Source organism: Danio rerio, chromosome 16 (assembly GCF_052040795.2).
Source record: "Danio rerio strain M-AB ecotype USA chromosome 16, GRCz13ab, whole genome shotgun sequence".
In the NCBI taxonomy this organism is placed as follows: Eukaryota; Metazoa; Chordata; class Actinopteri; order Cypriniformes; family Danionidae; genus Danio; species Danio rerio.
Window position 1 is genome coordinate 14,106,210 of NC_141036.1, and position 26,291 is coordinate 14,132,500.

General features: G+C 37.1%; 1 protein-coding gene across 4 annotated transcripts in view; it reads left to right on the forward strand.

Moving 5' to 3' along the window:
• Positions 1 to 185: 185 nt before the first annotated feature.
• The window catches only part of flcn (folliculin), a 27,744-nt gene continuing 1,638 nt past the window's right edge, over positions 186 to 26,291 (forward strand). The window contains exons 1-11 of one of the 4 annotated variants that reach the window (XR_015510618.1): positions 186 to 355; positions 3,636 to 3,845; positions 3,934 to 4,080; positions 6,876 to 7,097; positions 7,189 to 7,355; positions 11,753 to 11,844; positions 14,687 to 14,850; positions 14,941 to 15,054; positions 17,411 to 17,534; positions 18,029 to 19,665; positions 19,727 to 21,129. Coding sequence is in view for 3 of the 4 variants with exons in the window: in XM_087286234.1 (XP_087142360.1) it covers positions 3,636 to 3,845; positions 3,934 to 4,080; positions 6,876 to 7,097; positions 7,189 to 7,355; positions 11,753 to 11,844; positions 14,687 to 14,850; positions 14,941 to 15,054; positions 17,411 to 17,534; positions 18,029 to 18,154; positions 23,274 to 23,376 (1,469 nt within the window). In the remaining variant the exon portion in view is untranslated. Of the gene's footprint in view, positions 356 to 399; positions 682 to 1,867; positions 2,371 to 3,518; positions 3,846 to 3,933; positions 4,081 to 6,875; positions 7,098 to 7,188; positions 7,356 to 11,752; positions 11,845 to 14,686; positions 14,851 to 14,940; positions 15,055 to 17,410; positions 17,535 to 18,028; positions 19,666 to 19,726; positions 21,130 to 23,273; positions 23,377 to 26,291 lie in introns of those variants that run through there. The other 3 variants (XM_087286234.1, NM_001040373.1, XM_087286235.1) reach the window with 3 other exon arrangements.

Here is a 26,291-nt window from a genome sequence, read left to right on the forward strand (position 1 = left end):
GAAACTTGCATTTAAAATGTACAATACTAAACACTAATTAACTAATTTTGCTGGAATTTTTTGCACATTTCGTTGCTAACTCGACTTCTTGGCCAGTGATTTGTAAATGAATATTCAGGTAAGATCTCATTAAGGCCTGCTCAACTGAATCATCAAAAAGATCCGATTCACCCTGAAGAAGATTCACTCAAGGATCAAGGCTTGCTCGAAGGCATTCGGGGATTACGGAAGAGCTCACGTCAATTACGAATATCAAAATATACCTCGTTCACCATGTAAAAAACACCAGAAGAACATTTTGGTGGATTATTTGGACTGTACCGATGGCTGTTCAGCGTGAGAGACAAGAGCAGCTGTGAGTCACGCACACACACGCGTTGTTGTGATCTAAGCGCGTGACTTTCCCATCACATGACACACAAGACTGAAAAGGACAACATAAACACAATAAAACTATTAATTACGATCGCGTTTCAGGATAAATTTACTAAGCTCTGTATCGATGAGAATAGCGACCCATTTATGTTGAATAGTAGTTATACGTTAAATTGTAAGGAAGGCTGATGAACATGCAGAACCTGTAGATGGTTGCCATTGTCAACGCTTTGTAATGTAATGTTCAGTTGTTCATAATTTACTGTAAGTACCAGTCGGCGCTAAAGCTCCACGCAGCTAACACAGGTAAGGAACGTGTGTCTTTTTATTTAGGTTTGTGAATACATAAAAATGAACAAATATGTCGTATACCTTTCTACATAACTAAGGCGTTATATTGTATGTTGTAACATACGTATACTGGATTGTTATAATTAAATTTGCTGATGACTTCCTTAATTACTTTTGTTGAATGTTTTTTTTTTCACTCCTTTAACGAAATCTTAAGATTATGGATAAGAATAGGGTTGTTATATTTTTAAATATAACAACCCTTTATATTTTAAACAGCTGTGTGTCTTAGAATTGCAGCTTATTTTGTGTCTCACAGTTGTGAATCTATTTCAAAAAGTGCTAGTGGAAGTCACACAAGGATACTTTTATATCAAATAGTTTATTAACATTGCAATATTTATAACATGATATATACATCTGTGATATTTCAACAATTGTAATATTTTGCACAGTCCTACAATAATCCCTCCTCAACACTGTGATGTGACTGTTTCAGTTATTGAGGTAGCACACATTTTGATGTCTAATAAATCTAAGGAATATTTAACAATGATGTAATATCTTATAATTATTTTATATCTTACAATTGCATTTTTTTCTCACAGTTTTGTATTTAAACCTTACAATTTACAACCTTATTTCACAACATAATTCTGCCTTTATTTATTATAATTGCAATTTTAATTATCATAATTTTGACTGTCTTAAAATTGCAGCTTTATTTATCATATTTACTCTTGTATATTTTACAATTACAAATTAATTTTATAACAACTAAGACTTTATTTCTCACATTAATTGTGACATTGTTTCTCAATTTTAATTTTACTTGTCGTACTTGCTCTTGTATTTCTCACAATTGGATGCTTCTATTTGATATATCTTACAAGTGAAACTTTATTTCTCATTACTGTGAAGATGTCGAAATGCTATTCGCTTGTTAGGTCTACCGTCAAGCAACACAGCTTTCAGGTCCAAGCACTCTCATCAAATGGTACCAGTAGCAACACACAGAGCACAGTAATATTTTTGAAAGTTAAGATAAATATATTTAGATCCATGCCTAATATCAGATGGCTCAGATGAATTTTTTTTTTTTTGAAATTGGTAAAATATTGGTGGAAGTCCAGAGAACTTCAGCTTAGTCCTTGAATAATTGAGTAACTGTAATTGAGTAATTGGTGGTTCATTCCGCCGTGGTGCATTCTGACTTTGTAAGAAGTTCACTTTACCAAGTGTTTTATAAATAAAAAGTGGTCATAAACAAATATTTGCTCGATTCAAATGAGTAGTGACTTGGACCAGGAAACAGTATTCCATACATTATGACTTAACAAGCAGATTATTGTGCAGCTTTAAAAGGACAGTTTACCCAATAATGACAATTCTGTCATCCTATACTTACTCTTTTCTTGGTTCAAATCATTAAGACTTTCTTTCTTCTGTTGAACAGAAAAGATGATATTTAGAAAAATGTCAAAAACCTGTAACCGTTGACTTTCATAATACTTGTTTTCCTATTATGGAAGCCAAAGGTTACACGTTTTCAGCTTTCTTTATTATATCTACCTTTCTGTTCAACAAAATAAAGAAACTCATGAAGGTTTAGAAGAACCACATGGTGAGTAAATAGTCAGTAAATATTCATTTTTGGATGAATTACCCCTTTAAACCACAAGTGTCGAAGCCAGTTCCTGCAGGGCCGCAGCCCTGCATGGTTTAGTTCCAGCCCTGCTTCAACACACTGAAGCTGCAATCACACTGCACTTTTCTCCCCATAGACTTACATTCATACGCACGCAAATGCGTCAGAATGGAAACGCAAGCTCGTGTGATAAGTTTTGCAATATGCTGCATTGCAAACTTCAAGTTTGGTGAACTCTGACCTGCAAAATCACATCACATGATTGCGTGAGACCTCTCCCGCTCTGACCTTTCTGCACAGAAATTTAAATCATGGAACAATCGCTCGCTGTTTTTAAATGTCTAATCATCTTGTTTAACACCGCCTCTTTTTGCAGCACTGTACGACAGAATTTTGCATTCTCAAATTCTAATGTGACTGTGGCATTACCTGTTGGTTTCAAACAAGACTGACAGGCTGTTTCTCAATTCCAAGAAAGCAGATAACGGACTTGCGTTCTTGTGGAGACCGGTCTTGCCAGGTGTCCTCGGAAGAACGAACTCAGGAGACCGCGAGGGCAGAGAACGCGTCCTTTGAGAAATGAAATGCTGCGTTCTTCCTGATGGTCACGTGATCTTCACGCGTTTTAAATGAAAATTATTTAAACATTACAGCTCTCATACCACGATTTATTGTTTTTCCCCTCTTCAAAATATATACTTTGTATAAAAGCATTATAAATATACTCTGCACAATATAAATAAAACCAATTTTAATACGAATTTCAGCAAACAAACACCCTTAATGTGTTTATTCCTTTATTAAGATATTCATGTTAATGTTTACTTTTACCGTTTCATTTAGGGAAACTCCTGAGGTAAATAAGTGATATCTCTGAACTTTAATACTAAATCTAAATAAAATGCTGCACTTCCCATCTCCAGTCGCAATGACTTCTGGGACTTACAGAGCGAGTTCGGTGTTCAAGTCTGCATCAGTGCGTCCTCGATATCAAGAACACATCCGGGAAGTTTCACACGTCCTCCATACTTGCAGTCTTGAGTATTGGAAGTGAACTTAGGCAGTTGATGATGATGTTGCACGAGAACACGAGGACGCAAGACCGCTGAAGAACTCATATTGAGAAACAGCCACAGACTCTATAAGTTTGATCAGGTGTGTTTAATTAGGGCTGGAACTAAACTGCAGAGCTGCGGCCCTCCAGGAACTGGCTTTGACACCTGTGCTGTAAACCAAACTCATAATATCAAAATCTATATCTCTAAAATCTATAAAGCTGATAATTCATAATCTCATATAAGAATATGTTTGTTTCCTCCAGATGAACGCTTTAGTTGCCCTGTGCCACTTTTGTGAGCTCCATGGCCCACGGACGCTGTTTTGTACCGAAGCCGTCCACCCTCCGTCCCCTTCACCTCCACAGCCGGGCTCAGCCATTCCCGGAGAGCGAGAGCGGGAGGCTGACCGAGAGGGTGAAGGGCTCACCATGAGGGCCAACAGCTCTGCCACACAGAGAGCGGACATGTGTGAGGTGAGCGAGAGGGGAGTGTCATCATCATAACCCAAATGTGAATCCACAAATTTGTAGTCTAATACAGTATCTGTGTTTCTCTTGTCAGGGCTGTCGCTCTTTACCTGCGTCTCACCCAGGCTTTGTGAGTGTGGACGGTGAGACAGGAATCCGCTATCTGAGCCATCAACATCCCCGGCAGCCTCAGCTCTTCAGCGTGGTGCGACAGGCATGTGTGCGCAGTCTCAGCTGTGAGGTATGTGGTTGTGTTTTTGGCTGCATTTACACTGCAGATCTTGATGGTCAATTCCGGTTTTGTTTTATATTAGTTTATATTGGTTACGTCACGTGGCTGACACTGCGCTCTCTCGCTCTCGTTAACATGCTTAAATACCTGTGCTACATGACAGTATAAAAGCTGTTTAAGTCCTCTTGTATGTGATTTGAGGTTTGGGTCTCTGCTGAAGTCTGTTCTGAAATGAAAGTGTCAGACTTGACGTCATTTGCTACGGTTTTAAATGACTCGCATTGACAGGTGAAAATCCGATCTACCTGCTTACACTGCAGACACAAGATCACAGATCCGATTCATATCATAAATTTCCACATATGAACAAGGCCTGAATCTGATTTGAGTAAATCGGAATCCATGTGATTTGTTCGGAATTAAATCACTTGAACCATGCAGTGTAAATGCGGCCTTTGTGACCATTTTAAAAATAAAATTTGATAAAAGCATCTATGTGTTAGCCTGTAGACCCTACATCACCCAACCCGCTATGAGCTGGGATCGAACCGGCGACTTTCCGCGTGGGAGTTTGTTGCTCTACCAAGGAGCCTGAAGACCATGGCCTCTAGAGTCTGTTGCTAGAGTACTTTGGAGGTCAGAGGAGTGAGGTTTACCTGCACAGCACTTACTAGCTGGCCTACACCAGCTACTAGCTGGCCTACACCTACACAGCTTTTAAAGTTGGAAAGAAATGTTATTTTTGAATAATTTTTTCTTTTGACCAGTTTGTTTGAAAAGAAACACAGAATAAAATAGTAACTGATTATATTGACAGCAGAGGAGATTACATTGTTAGCATTATGGTTAAATGGTGGAAAAGCTGGCGGGCCGGCCAGACCTTTGCAGGACCTCAGGGTCGATTGTAGTCCTGGCGGGGCTGAATGGCACTGAGTGGTGGCTTAAGTCTCGAGGAGAATAGGGCTCTGGCTGTAGTTGTAGTTGTTTGTTGGTTCTTTCCTTATTAGTAAGCTAAATAGTGCAATGCTGTAGCTTTTTGGAGCTGGAGTGTTTTTGTAGTTTGACGCATTCTTTGAGACGAAGATAACTTGTAAAAACCCTGGCTATTTATAGTGAGTTAGGAATCGTCTGATTGGTAGTCATGCATAAGTTAACCTCTCGAAATTAAATAAACTTCACTTCTGACTTATATGTTAAACTACACTTTTGTGTGACTTATATGACAAATATTTCTGACTTATATGTTGTAAATGCAACTTTAATTCTCAGAATTGTGTATTTGTATTTTTACTTTATTGTGCACATTCACACTTGTATACCTCATAATTTCAACTATATTTTACAAAAATTAGACTTTATTTTTAAGCATCGCAACATTATATCTAAGGATGTTAAAAAATAAAGTCTAATATTTGTCTAATATTTAAAATAGGCACTATCCTTAAAAATACACAGAATAGTCGTAGTCTAAACAACTACATTCTCGCCTCAAAAGTACAGTATGTTGTCCAACAGCTGCAATATTTTTATCAAACTGTTGTGAGTTTATTGATCTGCTGTCACTGTATGTGGCTGGAGTAATACAGAAGAGTGGGGAAGCTGTACAAGGTCTGATATTGCAGAATATCACACGGCTATCAGCCAATCAGATTTGAAAACCAGACAGAATTATTGTACAAATATGTACAGTTGAACTCAGAATTATTAGCCCCGTTTATTTTTTTCCCCAATTTTTGTTTAACAGAAATAAAAAATTTTCAACACATTTCTCGATATAACAGTTTTAATAACTCATTTCTAATAACTGATTTTTTACCTTTGCCATGACGACAGTAAATAATATTTGACTAGAAATTTTTCAAGACACTTCTATACAACTTAAAGTGACATTTAAAGCCTTAACTTGGCAGGTTAGGGTAATTAAGCAAGTTATTGTATAATGATGGTTTGTTCTGTAGACTCGAATCGAAAAAATATAGCCCAAAGGGGCTAATAATTTTGACCTTAAAACGGTGTTTAAAAAATTAAAAACTGCTTTTATTAAAATTAAATAAGGTTGCTTTCACACCTAGACTTTTGTTTCGGAACCTGTCTCATTTGCCCAGTTAGTTTGGTTCGTTTGGCATATGTGAATCCAGCAATCACGTTCGGATCTGCACCAAATCAATCGCTCCGAGATCGCCTGAATGAGGTGGTCTCGGCTCGATTGAAGCAAACTTTGGAGCGGATTGATTGTAGTGAGAAAGCAATACCATCCCAGCCCGGCTATATCACAGTGTTTTATGGATATGTAATAGGCATACGGTTATATGAAGAGAGTATTATGAGTAGAGCGGGAGGTCATTCCAGACATCCCAAGTCTCCCGGAAGTTTCAGGAGTCTCCCGCAAATGCACAGAGACTCCCGGCTGTCTGCAAACGAGTGATAATCTCACGGTAATGGTGCATCTCCCTCCCGGTCCTCAAATACACACCCTTCACACCTCTCCCCACCGCATTCCTCCTCACTCTTCAGACACGTCTTGTGTCAAACACCACAAACCCACCCAAAATAAACCATAAAACTCTGACCAATGTGACAAGAGTTTACTCAATCATGACTTGTTTTAGCTATTTCACACAGGTGTGAAAGCACTTTCTCCAGAAGAAAAAAATAGACATACTGTCAACATTTTCTTGCTCTGTTAAACGTCATTAGGAAATATTTAAAAAAAAATACATTCAAAGGAGGGCTAATAATTCTGACTCAACTGTTTATATAATAATTTATAAAAATTCAACACTATATATAATCTTCTCCTGCAGGTTTGTCCTGGTCGCGAGGGGCCAATCTTCTTCGGAGACGAACAGCATGGCTTCGTTTTCTCTCATACGTTTTTCATCAAAGACAACCTGGCACGGGGCTTTCAGCGCTGGTACAGCATCGTGGTGGTGGCCATGGACAGGATTTACCTTATCAACTCGTGGCCGTTTCTATTACGCCACCTGCGGCTCACCATTCAGAGTCTCCAGAACACAGCGCTCAAGGTAGTGGAGCAATGATCGACTGAGAGTCTGTTGAAGCGTGGAGATCCTGAATGCTCAATGACAACGTGCTGTGCTGGTTGTTGTGTTGCAGGTGTTTGACAGCGAGCAGTGTGTGTGTCCTCAGAGGGCTCTGCGGATGAACAGTACCTTCTCTCCGGCAGTGTTTCCTCACCAGCGCAGTGGAAACGCAGCCCGTTCGCTCACCTCTCTGACACAGCATCCCAATCTGTGGGACAGTCTGCACTCCTCATTCAGCTGGTACAGAGCACACACACTTTGATAATCGCTTATATTGACACTATATCACTTTATGGTCAAATTAAATTACTCACAATTTATATTTTTCACGTGTCTTCACACCATTAGAGGAACGCCCCCCTGGCAGATAATGGTAGTAAAAAGCCAGATAATGGTAGTGCAATAAGGTTTAGCATTACTAATCGACAAGGAGACACACCTGAGCTGCGCTTCTACAGAATTCCTTTAGAGAAAGAGCAGAAAGAAAGAATAACTTTATGGATTTATGCCAATGGTAGCATCATGGACCCATAACAATCCATGGCACTTATAACTTTCAGATTTTGTAACGTTTTTATACAGTTTCTATTCTAATTTGCAGGTCAAGTGCAGTTAAAGTATGAATTGAAAGTCAAAATATAAATAGCAAAAGTGAATGAATAGATCAGGGGCCTCATGTATCAACGCTGCGTACGCACAAAAACTTTGCGTACGCCAGGTTTCACGCTCAGAATCGCTCACGTTTGGATTTACTAACAATGAACTGAACGTGGGAATGTGCGCACCTTCACGGCAGCTTTCTGGCAGGCGTATGCACATTTTTGTACATGTCTGTTTTATTTCCATTGGCGACTCCTAGAGGCAGTTGTGTTAAATTCCTCTCTACAAAGTGTCTGAGCCTTGCAATGGCAGCTGTATGAGACGGGTTCAGCAGGTATATAAGGTTTCCATACCATACATTTGACCAGCTAAACATTAAAGCACAATTTGCAGCAGTCGCCTGTTTTCCCAATGTAATCTGAGCGATCTACCGCACGCACATTGCTATAAAGACACTATCTGAAGATGAATTTGCATACGTGAATCAGAAACATTTCCATTCAATAAATGTGCAAATAAAATATGATGCTTATTGATATGAACTTATTGATGATTCCTACTTGTCTTTCTCGTGATAAATAGTTGGCAAAATCTGATATGTAGCGGGGAAAAAACAAGTAAGAATTCATCAGACGCTGGATTCGAGCCGAGTCCATGCTTGAACGTATCAATTCATGATTAAGCGTCTTACGAGCGCGCCACTGAAACTGTTAAGCGTCCTGTAACATTTTACAGATATAAACCACACTATTTCTTCTTTTTAATGCACTCAGTGCGATGTTCAGACCCAACTGTGTTGACCGCATCAGCTAAACTCTCCCACTCTATTTTTTTCTTTTGTTGTTAATTCCGGAGAACAGACTTGCAAATAACACCGCTTTTCTCCGGTCTACCTCCGAAAGCAGCACCTCCAATTCACATTCTGTTCAAAGTTTCTCTTTTTGCTTGCCTTTGACATTGCTTTTTCGTTGGGTTTTGCCATTAGCATAGTCATTAGCATATTCATACGGGGGAGGAGGCAGGCAGGGGTTTTGTGCTCGTGCATGTTGCGCTCAGTTTCACGTTCATTCAGATGTACAAAAGAATATGCGTGAGATTCGGCGTACGCAGTGTTTCATACATCTGAATTTTTTTCTGCGTACGCACATTTACAGCTTTGTGCGTACGCAATGTTTTAGTAAGATTTCCACGCAAGTCTTCGTACATAAGGCCCCAGGGCTGCTCAACCCTGTTTCTGGAGATCTACCTTCCTCCAACCCTTATCAAACACAACTAAACCAACTAAGCTGGATCTTAAGTAGCACCTGGTAATCACAAACAGGTGTGTTTAATCAGGGTTGCAGCTGAACTCTGAATGAAGGTGGGGCTGTTTCTCAATTCCCAGAACGCAGAGAACAGACTTGCGTTCTTGTGGAGATCGGTCTTGCCAGGTGTGCTCGGAAGAACGAACTCGGGAGACTGCGAGGACAGAAAACGCATTCTGTGAGAAATGAGATGCTGCGTTCTTCCTGATGGTCACATGACCTTTACATGTTTTTAATGGAATATTGTTTAAACATTACAGCACTCATACAGGGATTTATTGTTTTTGCCCGTTGCAAAATATATACTGTGCATAAAACATTATTAATATACTCTGCACAATATAAATAAAATAGATTTTAATACGAATTTCAGCCAATAAACACCCTTGATGTGTTTATTTCTTTATTAAGATGTCCATGGTAATGTTTATATTCACCGTTTCATTTAGGGAAACTCCTGAGGTAAAAAAGTGATATCTCTAAACTTTTATAATAAATCTATATAAAATGCTGCGCTTCCCATTTCCAGTCGCAATGACTTCTGGGACTTCTAGAGCGAGATAGGTGCCAAATCTGCATTGCTGCATCCTCGATATCAAGAACACATCCGGGAAGTTTCACGTGTCCTCTGTTCTTGCGGTCTTGAGTATTGGAACTGAACTTTGGCTGCTGATGATGACGTTACACGAGAACATGAGGACGCAAGACCGCTGATGAACGCATATTGAAAAACAGCCTAGATCTCCAGGAACAGGGTTGAGCACCTCAGAATAGATATTTCCTACCAGCAAATGTTAATCTATGTAAAAGAAACCAACGCCAAATATAAAACCAAAAACTATACGTGATTTAACACCGTCACTAATGATTAAATCACTAGGAATATCCAATATTGTTAGATGTAAGAATTGGAGCTTTGATAGGGACATGATGGTTTTAAATGACTGAAAAATGGTTGCGGGTGCAGTATATGGATCGCAAGTGCCCACAATTTACTGTTTGTGCTAATATCTGGGTTTTGTTCTGTTAATCCAAATATATTCATAGCTTATTATTATTTTTTTTTAAATAAATTTATTTATAAGTAATATGGCAAATTAATGTAAAAAAAGACAAAAACAAAATAATTAAATTTCAAAAAGTATAGATAGTATTAACTCCAGTGCATACAATGTAAAAAAATTTTTTATAAAAAAACATGCCAACAGATAAAAAGGTACATAATAATGTGGCTTCAAATATTCATGGCTTAAAACAGATGTAAATATGACCGGTTTGTGCTGCGTTTCTATGGAGATCCCAGTGTAGCTACCATTGCAGCTACCATTATTTTTTTGTCCGGCATCCTCTGCCGAGGGTCACCTAACTAAAAATGATCAATTGGTACTTTTTAATGCATTTTTTTCATAGCTGATCCTCTATATTGTTTATTGTGATTTTATTTTTTTTATAATTTTGACATTTTGCGTATAAATTAGGCTGTTCTGTCTCTTAATTGCTCTTTACATCTTATGAATGTGACTTTCTCACAATTCCTATTTTTTGACTAAAAAAATGAGGCATTTATACAATTGTGACTTTATTAACAAAATGATTTTGTGCTATTGTGATACATTGGCCTATGCACTATATGTCAAAAATGCAACTTTATTTCTCATAATTGTGACTTTTTCATAATTGTGTCGATCCCAGTTTGTAAGAGCAACAAATAATAACTTGACTTCGAGTTGATCATTTGGAAAAGTAGAAGAAGGTCGATTTTTCAGATGAATCATTGCAGTCATTGCAGTGATGTATGGATGCAGTCCTCCTAGCTCAAAGGAGTCATACACAATATTAATTCTTTTTCCACTGCTCCATGACTTTATATTACATACTGGACATTATTTCTGTTAAGTGACAAGACTTTTGTCTAAGTAAAGTCAGACCTTACTGTCCTAATTAAATCATTAAAAATCAAGGCTGATCACATTTTATTTTTGATAAAATAAGCGTAATCTAGAGGCCTGTGCCTTTCATATTAGCCACTTCTGAAAGCAAATGATCGACTAGAGGTCAAGTTTTTTTTTCTTCCTTAAACTTGGATAGATTACAAAACGTTTGTCAGGTAGTGTTAATATCAAAGCTACAAATTTATTTTTTTATAATTATGACTTTATTTCTCATAGTTACACATTTTTTAAGTCATAATTGTGGCTCATGTCCTACTTTATGTCTTATAATTGTCTTTAAATATCAAAATTACTATATATTTATCATAATTGTAATTTTATGTAAGATTTTTTTGTTAGATTTAGACTTTTATAAACCAATTTACAACTTTATTTCTTATAAATTCAAACTTTTTTGTCATAATTTGTTTTGCCTTTTATATGACACAGTCAATTTCTTGTTTAATTCGCCATTGTCTGGTGTAATATCTCAATTGCATCTTTATTTAGCTTTCCTACTAGCATCACAAATGTACCTGTTCTGATATTTGCAAAAATATTTTGGGTCATATTTTTACAATCTCTCTGACTGTCTGAGGGAGATTTGTCAGGGTTTTCTGGCATTTTAGGAAGGAGCAGACAAGTCTTAACTTTATATAGAATATCTCTGGGTTTCAGAGTTCAGTCTTTCTTTATTTAGACGTCACAGATCTTATCTGTGAACAAACAGCTTGCAACACTTCAAAGACAAAGGAAAGAATCAAATTGCATCATCTGACCTCTTTAATTCTCTGTGTTGTAGGTTGCTGAAAGCTTGTGGCAGTCGGTTAACAGAGAAACTTTTGGAAGGAGCACCCACAGAAGATACACTCGTTCTTATTGAAAGACAAACTGGTAACTGAATCCATTAAATCATTATATATAATGATGTATGTAAAACAGCAAGAGATTTAAGATTTGTTGTTAATAAATTCCTTTTTTTTGCACACAGCCAGATGTAAATAGAATCTAAATAAATGTGTGTGGATATTTGGAATCACATGAGGTTATTGATTCCGTAGGATTAAATGAGTTTGTCTCCTAACAAATAGATTTTTTTCAACTGGGTGTCTGACCCACATTTTTCCTTTCCCAACTGACTGCCAAACTAACAGCTGTCCTGTCATTTACTGATGAACTTTTGGGAACTTTAATCTGTTATTTTATATACTACACGCCTCCCTGGAATACTTGATTCTGACTGGTCAATCCATACATTCCAATGTATGTTATTTTCAGATAACAACCAGCAAAACATAATATATATATAAAATAACATCATATAACATAATGTATAATATATAACATAATAACACAGGCTCATCTAGTTACTTCAAATGATCTGAACTGCAGTGTTTATTTCATCAATGAAAATGGCTTGACACAAAAAGGAACTTGACAAGTCTGCTGCGCCAGTATGCATGCGCTCCGATTCGCTCATCTAATGAATGAACAGCTTAATGCAGCCGATTATAACAAATTGTAATGTTGGTAATATATATATATATTTTTTTACTACATTTTAGTCTCATCTTTTTGTCATCAACAGCAATGTGCTGTTCATTTATTAAACGAATGGATTCAGTTTTAGTCACATTACTAGCACAGAGGACCTGTCAACTTTTGTTTGTGTCAAGCTATAGGAAACAATATATTCCTTGTTTTTGTGATGAAATTAACACAATATATATATTTACAGTTGAAGTCAGAATTATTAGCCCCGCTGAATTATTAGCCACCTTGTTTATTATTATTATTATTTTTTTTGTTAACCAAATTTCTGTTTACCGGAGAGAAGATTTTTACAACACATTCCTTAACATAATAGTTTTAATAACTCATTTCTAATAACGGATTTGCCATAATGACAGTAAATAATATTTGACTAGATATTTTTCAAGACACTTCTATAACAGCTTAAAGTGACATTTCAAGGCTTAACTAGGTTAATTGGGTTAACTAGGCAGACTAATAATTTTGACCTTAAAAAGGCTTTAAAAAATCAAAAACTGAAATAAAACAAATAAGACTTTCTCCAGAAGACAAAAAAATATTTTCAGACATACTGTAAAAATTTCCTCAATCTGTTAAACATAATTTGGGAAATATTTAATCATTCAGAGTATATCCAATCCAAAAATAATATATTGAAGCAAAGCAACTGTCACAAACACTCCAATATGCAACCTAGCCCATCTTTCGTTCTTCCTCTCTGAGTCCCAACTACGTCCAGTCATATCTGGAGAAAAGAGCACTTATAGACAGATTTTCAGATGCAGAACTCCACTATTTTTATGGTTTTAGAGTGTGGATGGTTTTACACTTAAAATTTTGACTGGAAATAGTAACCCATCTGGGACCTTTGGCATACTCTTTTCAACATACTACGATTTGGGACATGCTAATTCTCTTTTCAAATACTATTTAGGACGGATAGTATGCGAATTGGGACGCAGCAAATAACAGGAGCAATTATATCACGCAGTACCTGATAATAGTCCAAAGCTAGGCAACTTTCAACGTGGCCACCTGCTTTCACAATGGTCTTCCACGATGGTAATGGTCTAATCCAGTGCAATAATCTATGCTAAACTAAGTTAAAAATGCTCCCATCAGACTGGGAAATCAGCTTAATGATTTAAACAATGGATGTTAACTTTACAGGAGTTGTAAAGCTGCCTGTTTTTTTTTTGTAAAGAGCGCTTCTTTAAGCACTAGTCCTCCCTGGAGCAACACAAACTAAGGGTCTTTTAGAACCTCACCAAACAGAAGTACTTGACTCACTTAAATCCCAAATGAGTACAAACAAGAATTCAAAAATATAAAAGACAGTCTTCCTCATAATACACACATATTTACAGATGGATCAAAACAAAGGAGTTTACAGAAGTAGTTTTTAAACAAGATTTTTATTGTTATTATTATTATTTTGTAAATGAGATCCCTGGAGAACATTTAGTCTCCACAGCTGAAGCTTGTGCAATAAACCTAGCTTAAGACACAGCACCAATTTTATTTTTAATTCACACACTCTGAATCTTGTATTCAGGCAATAGAATATTTTTAGTTTGACCACAATAAGAAGAAAAGTCACACTTTTAGAGAATAAACCGTTCAATATCATGTAAGGCAGTGCTTTCCAAAGTGGGGGTCAATGAAGGGGAGTCGCTTGGTGATTTCCAAATATCTAATCCGTTTTATTAAACTATCAGAACTACCATATTTTATCCATAACCTACAGAAAATAAAAATAGTAGTTAATAGTTACGTTAAAATAAAACAACATGCAAATAAAAAGCCATCAGCGTGTTCATTTTTTTCCATTGGATTGCGAACCCGGGAAGATTATATTATATTAAAGACACAACAATATGCAGCATATCAGATTTCATGACACAAGTTTAAACTTTCTGACATCTCTACAGCACTAACATACATAACAAACAACTACAGGCCCTGACTAAACATGGAGGAGGATCTCTTAGGGGCGTTCTCCAAAATTAAACAAAGATTAAACTCTGGCCTCTGGCCCATTGTTGTGTGTGGCGATGCGTGCAAGGTTTCTCTATTTCACTCATTGTTATTTTGGGGGTCGCTGAAAAGATAAGGATCCCCTGATGTAAGACATAAGTATATTGTAAGATTTTGACTATGTTTGGCAGAAAGAAAATTCACACTTTGTTTAATTCTTCAACAGAGCAGGAGGAAGAGATGAGTGGCTGGGATGGTGCTGAAGGGGGCGGATCTAACCCACAGTCCAGCCAGTCAGAGAGTGTTCAGGCTAAAGACTTTCAGTTTGATGATAGAAGGCAAGAGGACCACATTGGGCCGAAATTCAAATCACTAAGACATTTAAGACAGGTGAAGAAACGTGTACAAGAATACTAGTAACAAGTTGTGTTTACCAAGTAGATATTTGTACCAAGTAGATAATATTTGATCATCTGGCAGGTCTTGGGTACTGCAGATTTCCGGCAGTTGACATGGCATGTGCTCATGGGAAACCAAGTCATATGGAGAGGAGCAGACCCTGGTCTTATCCAGTCAGCTTTCAATGTGCTGAAGGTCAGCTGAACACTTATGCATGCAAGATTTTCATCAAACATCACTGAATTTGCTTCTTACACTGTAATAAAGGCTGGGATCCACACAATTGATATGTGTTAGGACAACAGGAAGGAATTAAGTTTACTTATTAGTTTAGAAATGTGAGTGTATTTAACATAAAACAATTAAGTTGAATTAAATTCTGTTATTTCAGCTCCTTTTAAAGAGCCCCTATTTTGCATTATAAACGGTCATATTTTGGTTTTGGGGGTCTTCAACAGCAGTCTGATATGCATACAAGGTCAAAAAACACTTTGATTGTCTTATAACTTGCATTTATTTGTACCTAATTATTCCAACGATTCCAACATGGTTTGTTTAGTGATTCATTTGTTCCAAACCTCTCCTTTGTGTGGTGCTAATCTGTGCTGATTGGTCCGATGACCCAGTCTGTTGTGATTGGTCGACTGCGTGAGAACCCTTGCAATCAGCGCTAGATGAAGAGAAATGCCCAGCATGGTTAAGAAGTAGTCATAGTCAAAGCACAGAGTAGATGTGTGAGCCCAATGCAGGAATGCATTAAAGCAATACAGTTAAACACCAGCATATTCCTCTAACCATAACCACAACCCCAAGTAATAACAATGACACACATTCAGTATTAATCCACACAGTGGTGAATGTTGAACTATTTTGAAAATTGACCGCACCACACAAGCACAAGACACATTTAAATTTGTAAAGGAAGAAATGTGTTGTGTTTTCAACTGGATGCAATATGTGAAATGGCCCTTACAGATTTAACCTGAGAGATACAGTACAAGCACCGATCTGAGCGATTACAGGTTATAACACACAATTAAATACTTATTTTGCAAACCACAGAAAACAAAGCAACAATTTTAATTACACTTCACGTTTTGTAGGAAGGAGAAACAGGATCTGGAGGAAGAAGAAATGGTTACTGACAAAGTCCCATGCATTAGTAGTCTTTGCTGATCTTACTTTTAATAACAAAAGACCGGCAAATCTCGTGCTGCAGGATAGACTATTGTATCAATCGCCAGAAAAATGACCAGAACAGACACAGCACTAGGTTGGCTATACTGGTGTTGCTGTGAAAATTAACTTTGATTCTTTATTCCCCACAGCCGCATGCCTGACCATCTCTCACTGATATTAATCTTCACAATCCCACAATCCCTCGCACTCTGGTAGTGTCTGAAGGGAAAGGCGTGTTCACGTTTTACCGGATCCAGCAGTTCATATTTAGTATTGTTTTATTTCAACGTCGATATGAACAGGCAAAAAATCCAGATGAACGACAAATCATTTAAATGACTCAGAGCTGAATCTTTTATTAAAAAAATCAATGTTTTTAAACAAGATGCAATTTCAGATTTTACCCTCGGTTAAATCTGCAACCTGTGTCACACACTTTATGGAAGCTCATTTTCAAAAACCCATAATAGGACCTCTTTAAATAAGCTGTTTGAATAAACAGCAAACATTTTTTTGAGTATAGGATCTTCAGAATTGTGTATTTTAGAGAAAAGTATATTTGAAATGTATATTTAAAAATGTATTTTTAAATGAATTTATACTTTGTTTACAGATCCAAAAATTTTATTAAAACATATAGAATTGTTATTAAAAAGGTAAAACGTTTAACCATTATATTAAAAAGTAATAAAAAATAAATAAATAATTAAAAAAATTGATGTATAAAATAATATAATAGATGTTTTTAATGGATAAATTAGACCACACAGAATTTAAATAGATTTTTTATACATAAAAAAACATGTTAAATATAAGTAAAATGTCTATTTAATGTAAATAATGTCGATGAAAATGCAATGCTAAAATATGGGAGAAATTTTCTTACTCATGTTATCGTCTTTTCATTTAAAAACAGCTTAAAATAAAGTGTAAAACGAAGTGGTTTGATTGATTTTGGGAAAGTTTTAAGACTTAAAATGAAAATGAATAAGAATTTCAGGACTGCACTGTGATCCTTGAATATCTTATTTGATTATATTATATATCTTATACTGTGCATTGTTAAAAGATTCCTGTTCTAATTATGCCTTAAAAAAACTCATTTACATTTTAGTGGATGATTTCTCTAAGTCATTATTATTTTATTTTATCATTTATATGATATGATATGGCATAATATCATATATGATATGACATGGTATGATATTATATGATATATGATGCTGATGATAATTTTATTCCAAAATGAGAAAAATAGCAATAATAAAGTAAAAGTAGCTGTGCCCAAACCTTCAGCTGGACAGCATTATTAAAGTAGAAGCTGAAAATCTTGCTAAATCTCTTCTAATCCTTATTTGTGACCATTTCCCAGGCTTTGCTTCCAGTTGGCTGTGTGCGAGCAGTGCAGTACAGTCCTCACTATGAGGAAGCATATCGGTGCAACTTCCTTGGCCTTAGTCCAGACGTACCCATCCCAGCCCACGTCAGCTCCTCAGGTATCTTCTGTTCTTTAGAAACCTTTTTATTGAAAAAACCCTCTGTTGTACACACATTTTCCACAAGTAGTTGAAAAATACATGTTTAAAAAGCCCCAAGAGGTCTGACCCCATTAACCCATTGTATTCTCATGCCATCCCTGAGGCATTGCAGTAGTTGAGGGTCAAACTTACGCAAACATTAACACTCACTTCAGTCCCGCTCTCTTAATCTTCATCCAGCATCTCAAGGGGAACATGTTGTTTATCTAACAATATTTCTATCAAGACAAACATACATATATGCAACAGAGGCCTCCAACTAAGTGTTTTAGGGTGTTCTTTGTCAGAGTTTGATTTAAATCCCATTTCCCAACTTGTGTGCGACTGTTTTCTATCTAAACACAGCGAATCTGCTTCATAACTCTTTGTCAGGTTCATTTGAAGTTCAACACACTGATAGAGCCTCCTGAAGGTTTAACCTCTGTCTTTCTCCGTCTCGATTTGTCTTCCAGAGTTTTCTGTGCTGGTGGATGTACTGAGCGCAGAGCGAGGTTGTGTAAACCCCGTTTCAGACGATGACATTCTGTCACTTTACCAGTTCCACATTAGCAGTGCCAACACACAACCAACAGATAAAGGTAAGCGCGTGAACACAAACATCAGTTGGGTTGCTATTAGTCTTTAGATTTACACTCTAGCCAAAATGCTCGATTTTTTCCCTTGTGTTTTAATAAAGTTTCACCTTTACACAATCTGCATTTAGATATTAGCAAAAGCACTGTACAACAAATACTAGGCCAGTATTTGGCGTAGTCATCTTGTTAGTAAACAGTACATAGCGTTGATGTGAATGTAGAACTTGCAATGAGTGTAAGATCTTTTACGGCATAATGTGATGTAAATCCAATCTTTGCTGATGGATTGTTAGCAAACACTTGTGCAACAACAATGTTATCATGTTCTCCACCGTTGTAGAGTGTTTGTTTGTGCTAGCCTTTAATCTACAGCTCTCTAAACACCTATATGCGTGCACATGATGTCATCACTTTCTTAGACTCTCATTTGTTGCGTGTTTACATGGACAAACAGTGGCTGCGCTTTCAAAGACTTCCACGTTTACAGGTTTATGTGATTTCCAATTCAAAAACACAGTCGTCTCTTAAATGAACAGGGAAAAGGTATGTCATTTTGGTTGAAAGTATTATGATGTTAATGGCCCCTCAGAAATCTTTTTTAAAGGGATCTCTTGATATGAAGGTTTGTATGTCTTAATATAATGTAAATGATGCCTCTGTGAAATTTGTAGAAAAAACACAACATATTTAGGCTTTTTTTTGTTTTTTAAATCCACAATTTGGGTGCTCCACCTCTTTCTGTAAATATATTTCTATTGTAAATGCAGCACAAATGGTGATACAAAACTATGATATGGTGCCACATTGTGCAGCTTTTGCTTCTAATGGGCTATATGTACAGCTAGTGTTTTTCAGCCACTGATAAACTTCTGGTTAAAGATTAATGCGACTATTTTCAATTTCATAAGGTTCCTTTTACAGCATCAACATTGTAATGTAATTAAAATACATTTAGTTAAATTAACTTAAGCATTATTTAGTTGTTCATGTGTAAAACGAGATGAAAGACCACGTAAGTGCGATTGCCGTCAGTAGCATCAGGCTAGTTCAGAAACTCCACTGAAAATATTGGAGTGTAATAAACTGTCTTATCTTAAAGACGTGATGATAGAAAATGGAATTTGATGCAGTGCTTCTTCTCTGGTCTGAAACCCACTTCATATCGTATATCTATCAGGCAGTAAGGATCACTGATCTTTAAAGAAATCACACCTTAAACGTGGTAATTTTATAATGGAAAGACAGTTCACCGGAATCGGCTGGCTGGCTGGCTGAAATGAAAAGTCTGTGTGCATATGTCTCATTTTCAATCAAAGGGATGTTAATTTTCATTACCGGTATTTTTTTTCCTCCAACATTAAAACATTAAATGCCTCAGGAAATCAAGTTTAATATACATTGAGAAAAAGCAGAGAAAAGAAATGAAAGGGAACAAAGATGCCGATGCTTTTCAACATCTGTCGCAGAAGACACTGTGTATTTGTTTATGTTAAACGCTGAACTTACTGACTCTAGTGAAACTGTCTGATCGCCAGCTCTCTCCGTGAATGAGCTAAACTTTCAATTCAGTGACAGTTTCACTTGGTCTTAAGTAAACAAGGATTTTTAGAATATTGTAAATGTCATGTTTTTACTTCTTTTACATTATATCTAGGCCAGAGGTTGCGTTAACCGAATATTTTCCGTCATTGACAGATTTTTTTCAGCTGTGACGGAAAAAATCTGAAGGTGATCCATCAATTTGACGGATTATTCTGAGGGGGATCTGTTGTAATTTGTTGCTAACTGTAATTCCCACTCCTGTCCAGCTGATGGCGATTGCCCTTGTTTTGTCACCTCTTGTCAGCACTGCGCAGTTGTAAAAATGTCACTAGAGCTGAGTATGAGAAACTTCTTTATATTTCCAAATAGTTGTGATAATAATAATAATAAAGGTGAAAACGAGGAAGTGATGCAGTGGACGATGAAGAACAAACAGAAAAAAATCAGTCGCCGACAGCTGTTACGGGCCAACCAAGTCGCAGCAAGGAGATCAGGTGCTTTGAAGTGCGTCGTCAGCTGAGCACTACCGAATGAGTGCTTGTAGGATCAGTAAATCCCACAATCAGAGAATCCAGCAAACTTCTGATCACTTCCTTAGGAGAAATGTTTCCTAACTATAAAACGCTGGCTGAAGTGGCTCTAGTAATTCCGGTCTCCAGTGTGGCAGCAGAACGCAGCTTCAGCCGCCAGAACAAAATTAAAACTGTCAAGGGTCAAGGCAGATAGGAGTTTTTGTTCATTTGTCAAATAAATAAATGAATAATTTAGCCTAAATGTCAATAACAATAACAAGTTATGACAGAATTTTTACAACCCTCTCCGTCAAAATGACGGGCAATGAGAAAGTCTAACACAACCTCTGATGTAGGCATACAAGTCTTGACACCAAGGGTTCGCTTTAAGTCCCATTCTCACTACTAGTGACTTTGTAGCTGCCTTTCACCCTGGCTAGTGATTGAAGTCGCTAGTGGGAATTCCAACTAGACATGGGTTGGTTTAATATTCTGATGGTATGATAACCTTGGATAAAAAGATCACAGTTTCACAGTATTATGATTACTGCTCTAAATTATGTTCTTTTTAAAGGTCTGGGTAAAAAAACTAAAGAAAATTTCCCCCTATTGAACCCAATATATTATATTTTAAAAAACATTTCAAATGTTTTGGATTGGTAATTAAATCAGCCTAAATAATTTAAATAAATGAATGGCTTCTGCTATCTTCAAACACAAAATTGAAAAGGCATCTTTGGATATCTTTTTTTCCTTTGGATATAAAAGAAGCCACTGCACTTTTCAGGTCTGAAGCGTGCTTGGATGTTGGTGCATAAGAGATTTGTTTTTCACATGTTTGCTGAATCGTAGGCTGACCGGTAGCTTTTGATGTGGAGGGGCCTTTTCTGCTGGAGATACTGTTGCCCTAAAAACTAAATAAAATAGTTGTAAAAAAAACATGTAAGAAAAATGTACTATATGACAGAACATTTTTGCAGTTTTAAAACCTTGACTTAAACCGCGGTAAACCTTGTAACCGGTTATCGTCCCATGCCTAGGTCCAATCTTGATCTTGCTTGGGTAATGTTTATGATGATATTCACTGACAGCGAATGAGTTTTCCTACCACTGAAAGCAAATATGTTGGAGGCGAAACACTAAATGTGATTTCATTTCATTAAAATAGTTAACTACAGAGGTCAACAAAGAAACTTGTGCTCTTGTTTGCCATTGCAGCTCTGTGCCTCAGTGTAGCTTCACACAGCACAGAGATTGAAGCCCCTAAATTTGTATAATTCTACAATTGACCATTCATTTGAATGTAGAGTTAAAGGGCCATGAAACCGCTTTGTTTCAGCAGGGTGTTTTCACACCTCTACCTTGGAAAAAGTCAGGAAAGTGGGCGTGTCCAGCTCTGTTTAGGGGGAGTGTTGGAGGAGCAAAAGAGAGATGATATGGGAGTGTCACGTACAAATTTGCTCGAAATAACGCAAAAACAACCAATTTTCACTTTTTAGTGAAAGTTTTTTAGTGAAATATTTGTTTTCTAACAGTGTTTTTAGCAGTGTGGGACACATATACGACTGTCAACAGCTCAAAAATGTGTTTCGGTGTTTCGTGACCCTTTAACAACTTCTAGCGATCTCTGGCTACACGAGTGAGAAACCTTCGTTGTATTCTCCGCCAGGGCCGGAGTGGGACTCTTTTTCAGCCCTGGAGTTTCAAGCCTCAGACCGGCCCACCTCAGTTCTTCACTGACTATATTAAAATAAGGTCATTTCCAATTCAGTTTCTAATTACACTATCACGTCTTTTTTTGAGAAAAGAACTTTTAGAACTTCAAATGTTCAACAACCCTTACAGTATTATGTCTTAACAATAAAAATGAAAAAAAAAAAAGTTACTTAGACAAGGACCGAACCTAGGTTGGCCGCGTCATAATCTAACGTACTAACCACTGTACCACAACAGCTGTACGTTGAATGGTGACTTGTCTAGTTATATCATCATTAACCTGCAGGCTGCATCCTGCTCACGAGGCTACGAGAAAATAGATAAAAAGAGCAGAGCTGCGGTAAAATAATGAATAAGAAGGCTGTGGTCAAGTAAATAAATAAATTATTTTTAAAAAGTGTGACTGCTGAGAGCAACAGATTCTGGAACTAGGGACACCGGCCCTCGCGGCCAAAAAACGGACCGGCCCACCGGGAATTCTCCCAGTCCTCCCGATTAGCCAATCCGGGCCTATTCTCCGCCTACACAGACAGGCAATTCCAGCAGATGAATAGCCACAATGACAGAGCACACTTTTATTTTTTATCTTTGGAATTAAGTATTCTATGTACTAATTCCATTCATATTTAGTGCCTTATGTAAAAATCTTGTTTTTAGTGTCAAAAATATGAATTCGCTGCCAGAGAATATCATTCATAAACATCAACTAAGCAACATAAGGCAGCTATTAAAGATGCTGGTATGAATGATTGATGAGGGAAAAGTCTAGATGGGATACAGCTGCGGATACTGTCATTAATATAGCATTATTTTTGTGACGCTGTACAACAATAATTGATATTTTGCATTACTGTAAGGGTTGGCTTTAGGGATAGGGTAGGGGTAGACTTAATAAAATACATTTTAATCTGTAATTTAATAAATAATATGATAAATGCTCTGTGTAATAAATGTTTTTACATTACTGTGAGGGTTGGGTTTAGAATTAGAGTAGGGGAAGATTTTAATAAAATACAATTTAATGGATAATTAAATAAATAATATGAAGAATTTTGTAAATTATTACAGAATTACAATCAGCTGTATCCCTTCTAGCAACAACCCTAATACCGGAGCTGAGAGAGGATCACATCAGCTCTATTGATGCTCCTATTGGCTGTCGCTCACAAAAGTTGCTCTATATTTGCATGAAGGATTCTCCGCTTTGTCGTATTGCTAGACGCACTACATTTGATCGCCAATGGTCACTGTCGCTCAAAGCCACCATTGAAATGAATGGTTGCTTGTCGCTTTCTTTTTGTGTGAATGGGGCTTTAATGCGTCTTTCTTATTGTGTGTCTTTTCTGTCTCAGGTCCAACTCTTCTGAATAAGCTCGAAGTGGCTCTTTCTAATGAGAATCTGTCCGTGGAGGTGGTCTCGCTCTGCCTACTCTGTCTGAAAGAGGAGTGGATGAAGTAAATTTGCATTCTGTTTTTCATTATATACTGTTTCATGTCTGTTTAGAATCTATACTCATTAGTCTAACGCTTTACAGACTTCAAACTAAATATCCATCAATGGTACTTGCTCAGGAGTTTTTGTGTTTAATTTTCCTTTATCTAATAATAGAGCAGCATGATGAATGTTTTAAAGATCAGTCTCCGCACAAACACCCACACAATCTTATTCCAAAATGAAGCGATTCTCTGTTTATTAAACCTTTGACACGTATGATCATTTAGATCCCAGTCTGACCCAGAGACAACAGTTCTCGTGCTGTTTTGAAACAGCTTTAGCCTTGTGTTTTAAGCCGCACAATATTATTATTTCTGTTACAAAAAGTCAAATTAGCACAGAAGTACTGGGTTAAAAGTTTATCGATTTAGTTATGTCTGTGGTATTATTAAAGTGAGGAACTCGCCCTTTTTAAAAATAATTTCATGCTCAGTCAACGTTTTCAGCTAAATATTTAAACTGTTTTCAGTCAAATTATTTAATAATTAAACTTATGCTCAAAACAGGAATATCGCATAAAACATTTGCGAATGAAGCACCAATTTCACATAAAAAATGAACGATATATTTATTACACTGTTCATCTTTGTTAATGTTATTTAAAGGTGCAGTATGTAAGCTTGACACCCAGTGGTTGAACTAGGTGTCGCATTTGTTGGATCATAACAAACCCAAGCACAGGTTGCCAGATTGAGGACCAAAAGGAACGAGAAGAGTCTGGCTGCAGAGTTGCACTTGCACCTTCAGCCTTGTGAAGCAAGTGAAATCATTTACAATCGCCACCTGTACTCTCCTGTCACGTCACTTGCAATCGGCACAAATAAACCGAAAGTATGTTTCCATTTCGTTTGCGTTCCCAGTGGCGACGTTATCAAATAATTCCAAGTACCTAAGTTGTATTCCATGACAAATCTCAACCTCCTCCCCACCCCCCCAGTGCAGCTGCAACAGTCTCTTCTTGATCCCAGCCCAGTTTATAGGTCCTCCAATCATAATATCAAGATCGATTCGATAAAGGGACGTCTCGACTCGCTTAATGGAAAAAAAGTGACACAGATGAAGTGTAACATTAGTGCAGAGCTGTTTTTCATACAAGCAGCCAAAGGTGGTGATTGTAAATGACGTCACTTGCAAAGGAATCATGGTTGCCTGAGCCTGAAGGTGCAAGTGCAAATCTGCAGCCAGACTCTATTGAAAGGAGCGAGTTTGATGATTTAGCCTAAAGGCTGATTTAAATCGTGTTCTAAATAAAAGCAATGGCACACGAAGGAATATTTTGCATATTCCAGGAGTTTTTGTTCTAACCTACACCTCCAACTGATATATTACAAACGACTTACTATTTCTTGCAGCTGAACAACAGAAAACTGACAAGATCTCCTCAGGTACACTTCATGTGCACTATTCAGTGTTAAATGCTAACAATGTGAGTTTAAAGGGCCATGAAACCCCCTCTTTCAGCAGGGTGTTTTCACACCTTTACTTTGGAAAAAGTCAGAAAAGTGGGCGTGTCCAGCTCTGTTTAGGGGGGAGTGTCAGAAGAAGAAAAGAGGCATGGTGTGGGAGTGTCTATTTGGGCGCGCTGAATTTCAGAGTCAAAACACACAACCACAGCGGACAAAGTGACTGTGTTTACATCTGTAGTCGAATTATTTGCCAAATTATTAAATGGTGGACTTTAACTGCAGTTTGGCTTTTATTCAGGGAATTCATAAAATACGAACTGAATAAACAAAGAGCACTGGTCGCTCACTTACCAAATCTGTAGAGACAGGACAATTCACAGCAACTAGAGCCGCATCTTTACTAAGAGGAGACTACAAGCGAATTCGGATCTCAGCGTTTGCAGATGAGAACAGCTCTCAGGTAAACAATAATCCTCCTTAGACACGTAAGTTATTGTTGGCGAGCGTCACGTACACTGTTAATCCACACGTCTGAGCTCTCACAGAGAGAAAAAGAAAACGAAACTTAACGGCAGCAAACTATAAAAGCAACACTTCACGCTTATTTTGCCAACACAACGTGGCGTCTCTGTCGTCTAAACACTATGACAGTAATGAATATTAATGAAGTTGCACAATAGAGCGCGCTGACTGGTTTGAACCAAACTTTACTCATGCATTAATGCAGCAGGCTGTAAGATGTAATAAGACACACTCTGGCACAGACGCCCAGTCTGCACGCTGGAATACAACGCTATTATGTCATGACCGTGACGCAGCTTCAAAAATTCATTTCAAACCAGTAGTACGAATTTGCTTGAAATAACGCAAAAACAACCAATTTACACTTTTTAGTGAAATATAGGTGTCCTAGTAGTGTTTTTAGCGGTGTGGGACACATATACGACTGTCAACAGTTAAAAAAATGTGTTTTGGTGTTTCGTGACCCTTTAAATGCAATTTTACGTGACATTCATTTTTATACTAGTGAATGCAGCAGCAAAGAGCTCCCCTCAGATCTTGAAAATAAAATAAACCGTTTGAAATTGAACTTTAGACTGAAAACCAACACATATGAGTGATTTATCATGTACATTTAATAATGTTAAAGAGGTTTAATATGTATTAATTATATTATAAACTTTACCATTTCATGAGTGAGTGCATATTCTGTGCTTCTCAATGGCTGTATTTAAATTTCTGTCGCAAACAGCCTAATTGCTTATTACTGCAAATCTCGTCACATAGCGTGTTGTTAGGACACGGGGTTTCTATGTAACCTGCTCACCTAATGTTTACACTTGTAATATTTAAATCACTTGCTAATTTATAACCTAAGGTGGAACTCTGAATCTGCGTCTCATTTTGCAGCCTGCTACTGTCCACCGGAGGTCGCATTTCAGTCACGGATGCATGCTTTGAGAGCCTTT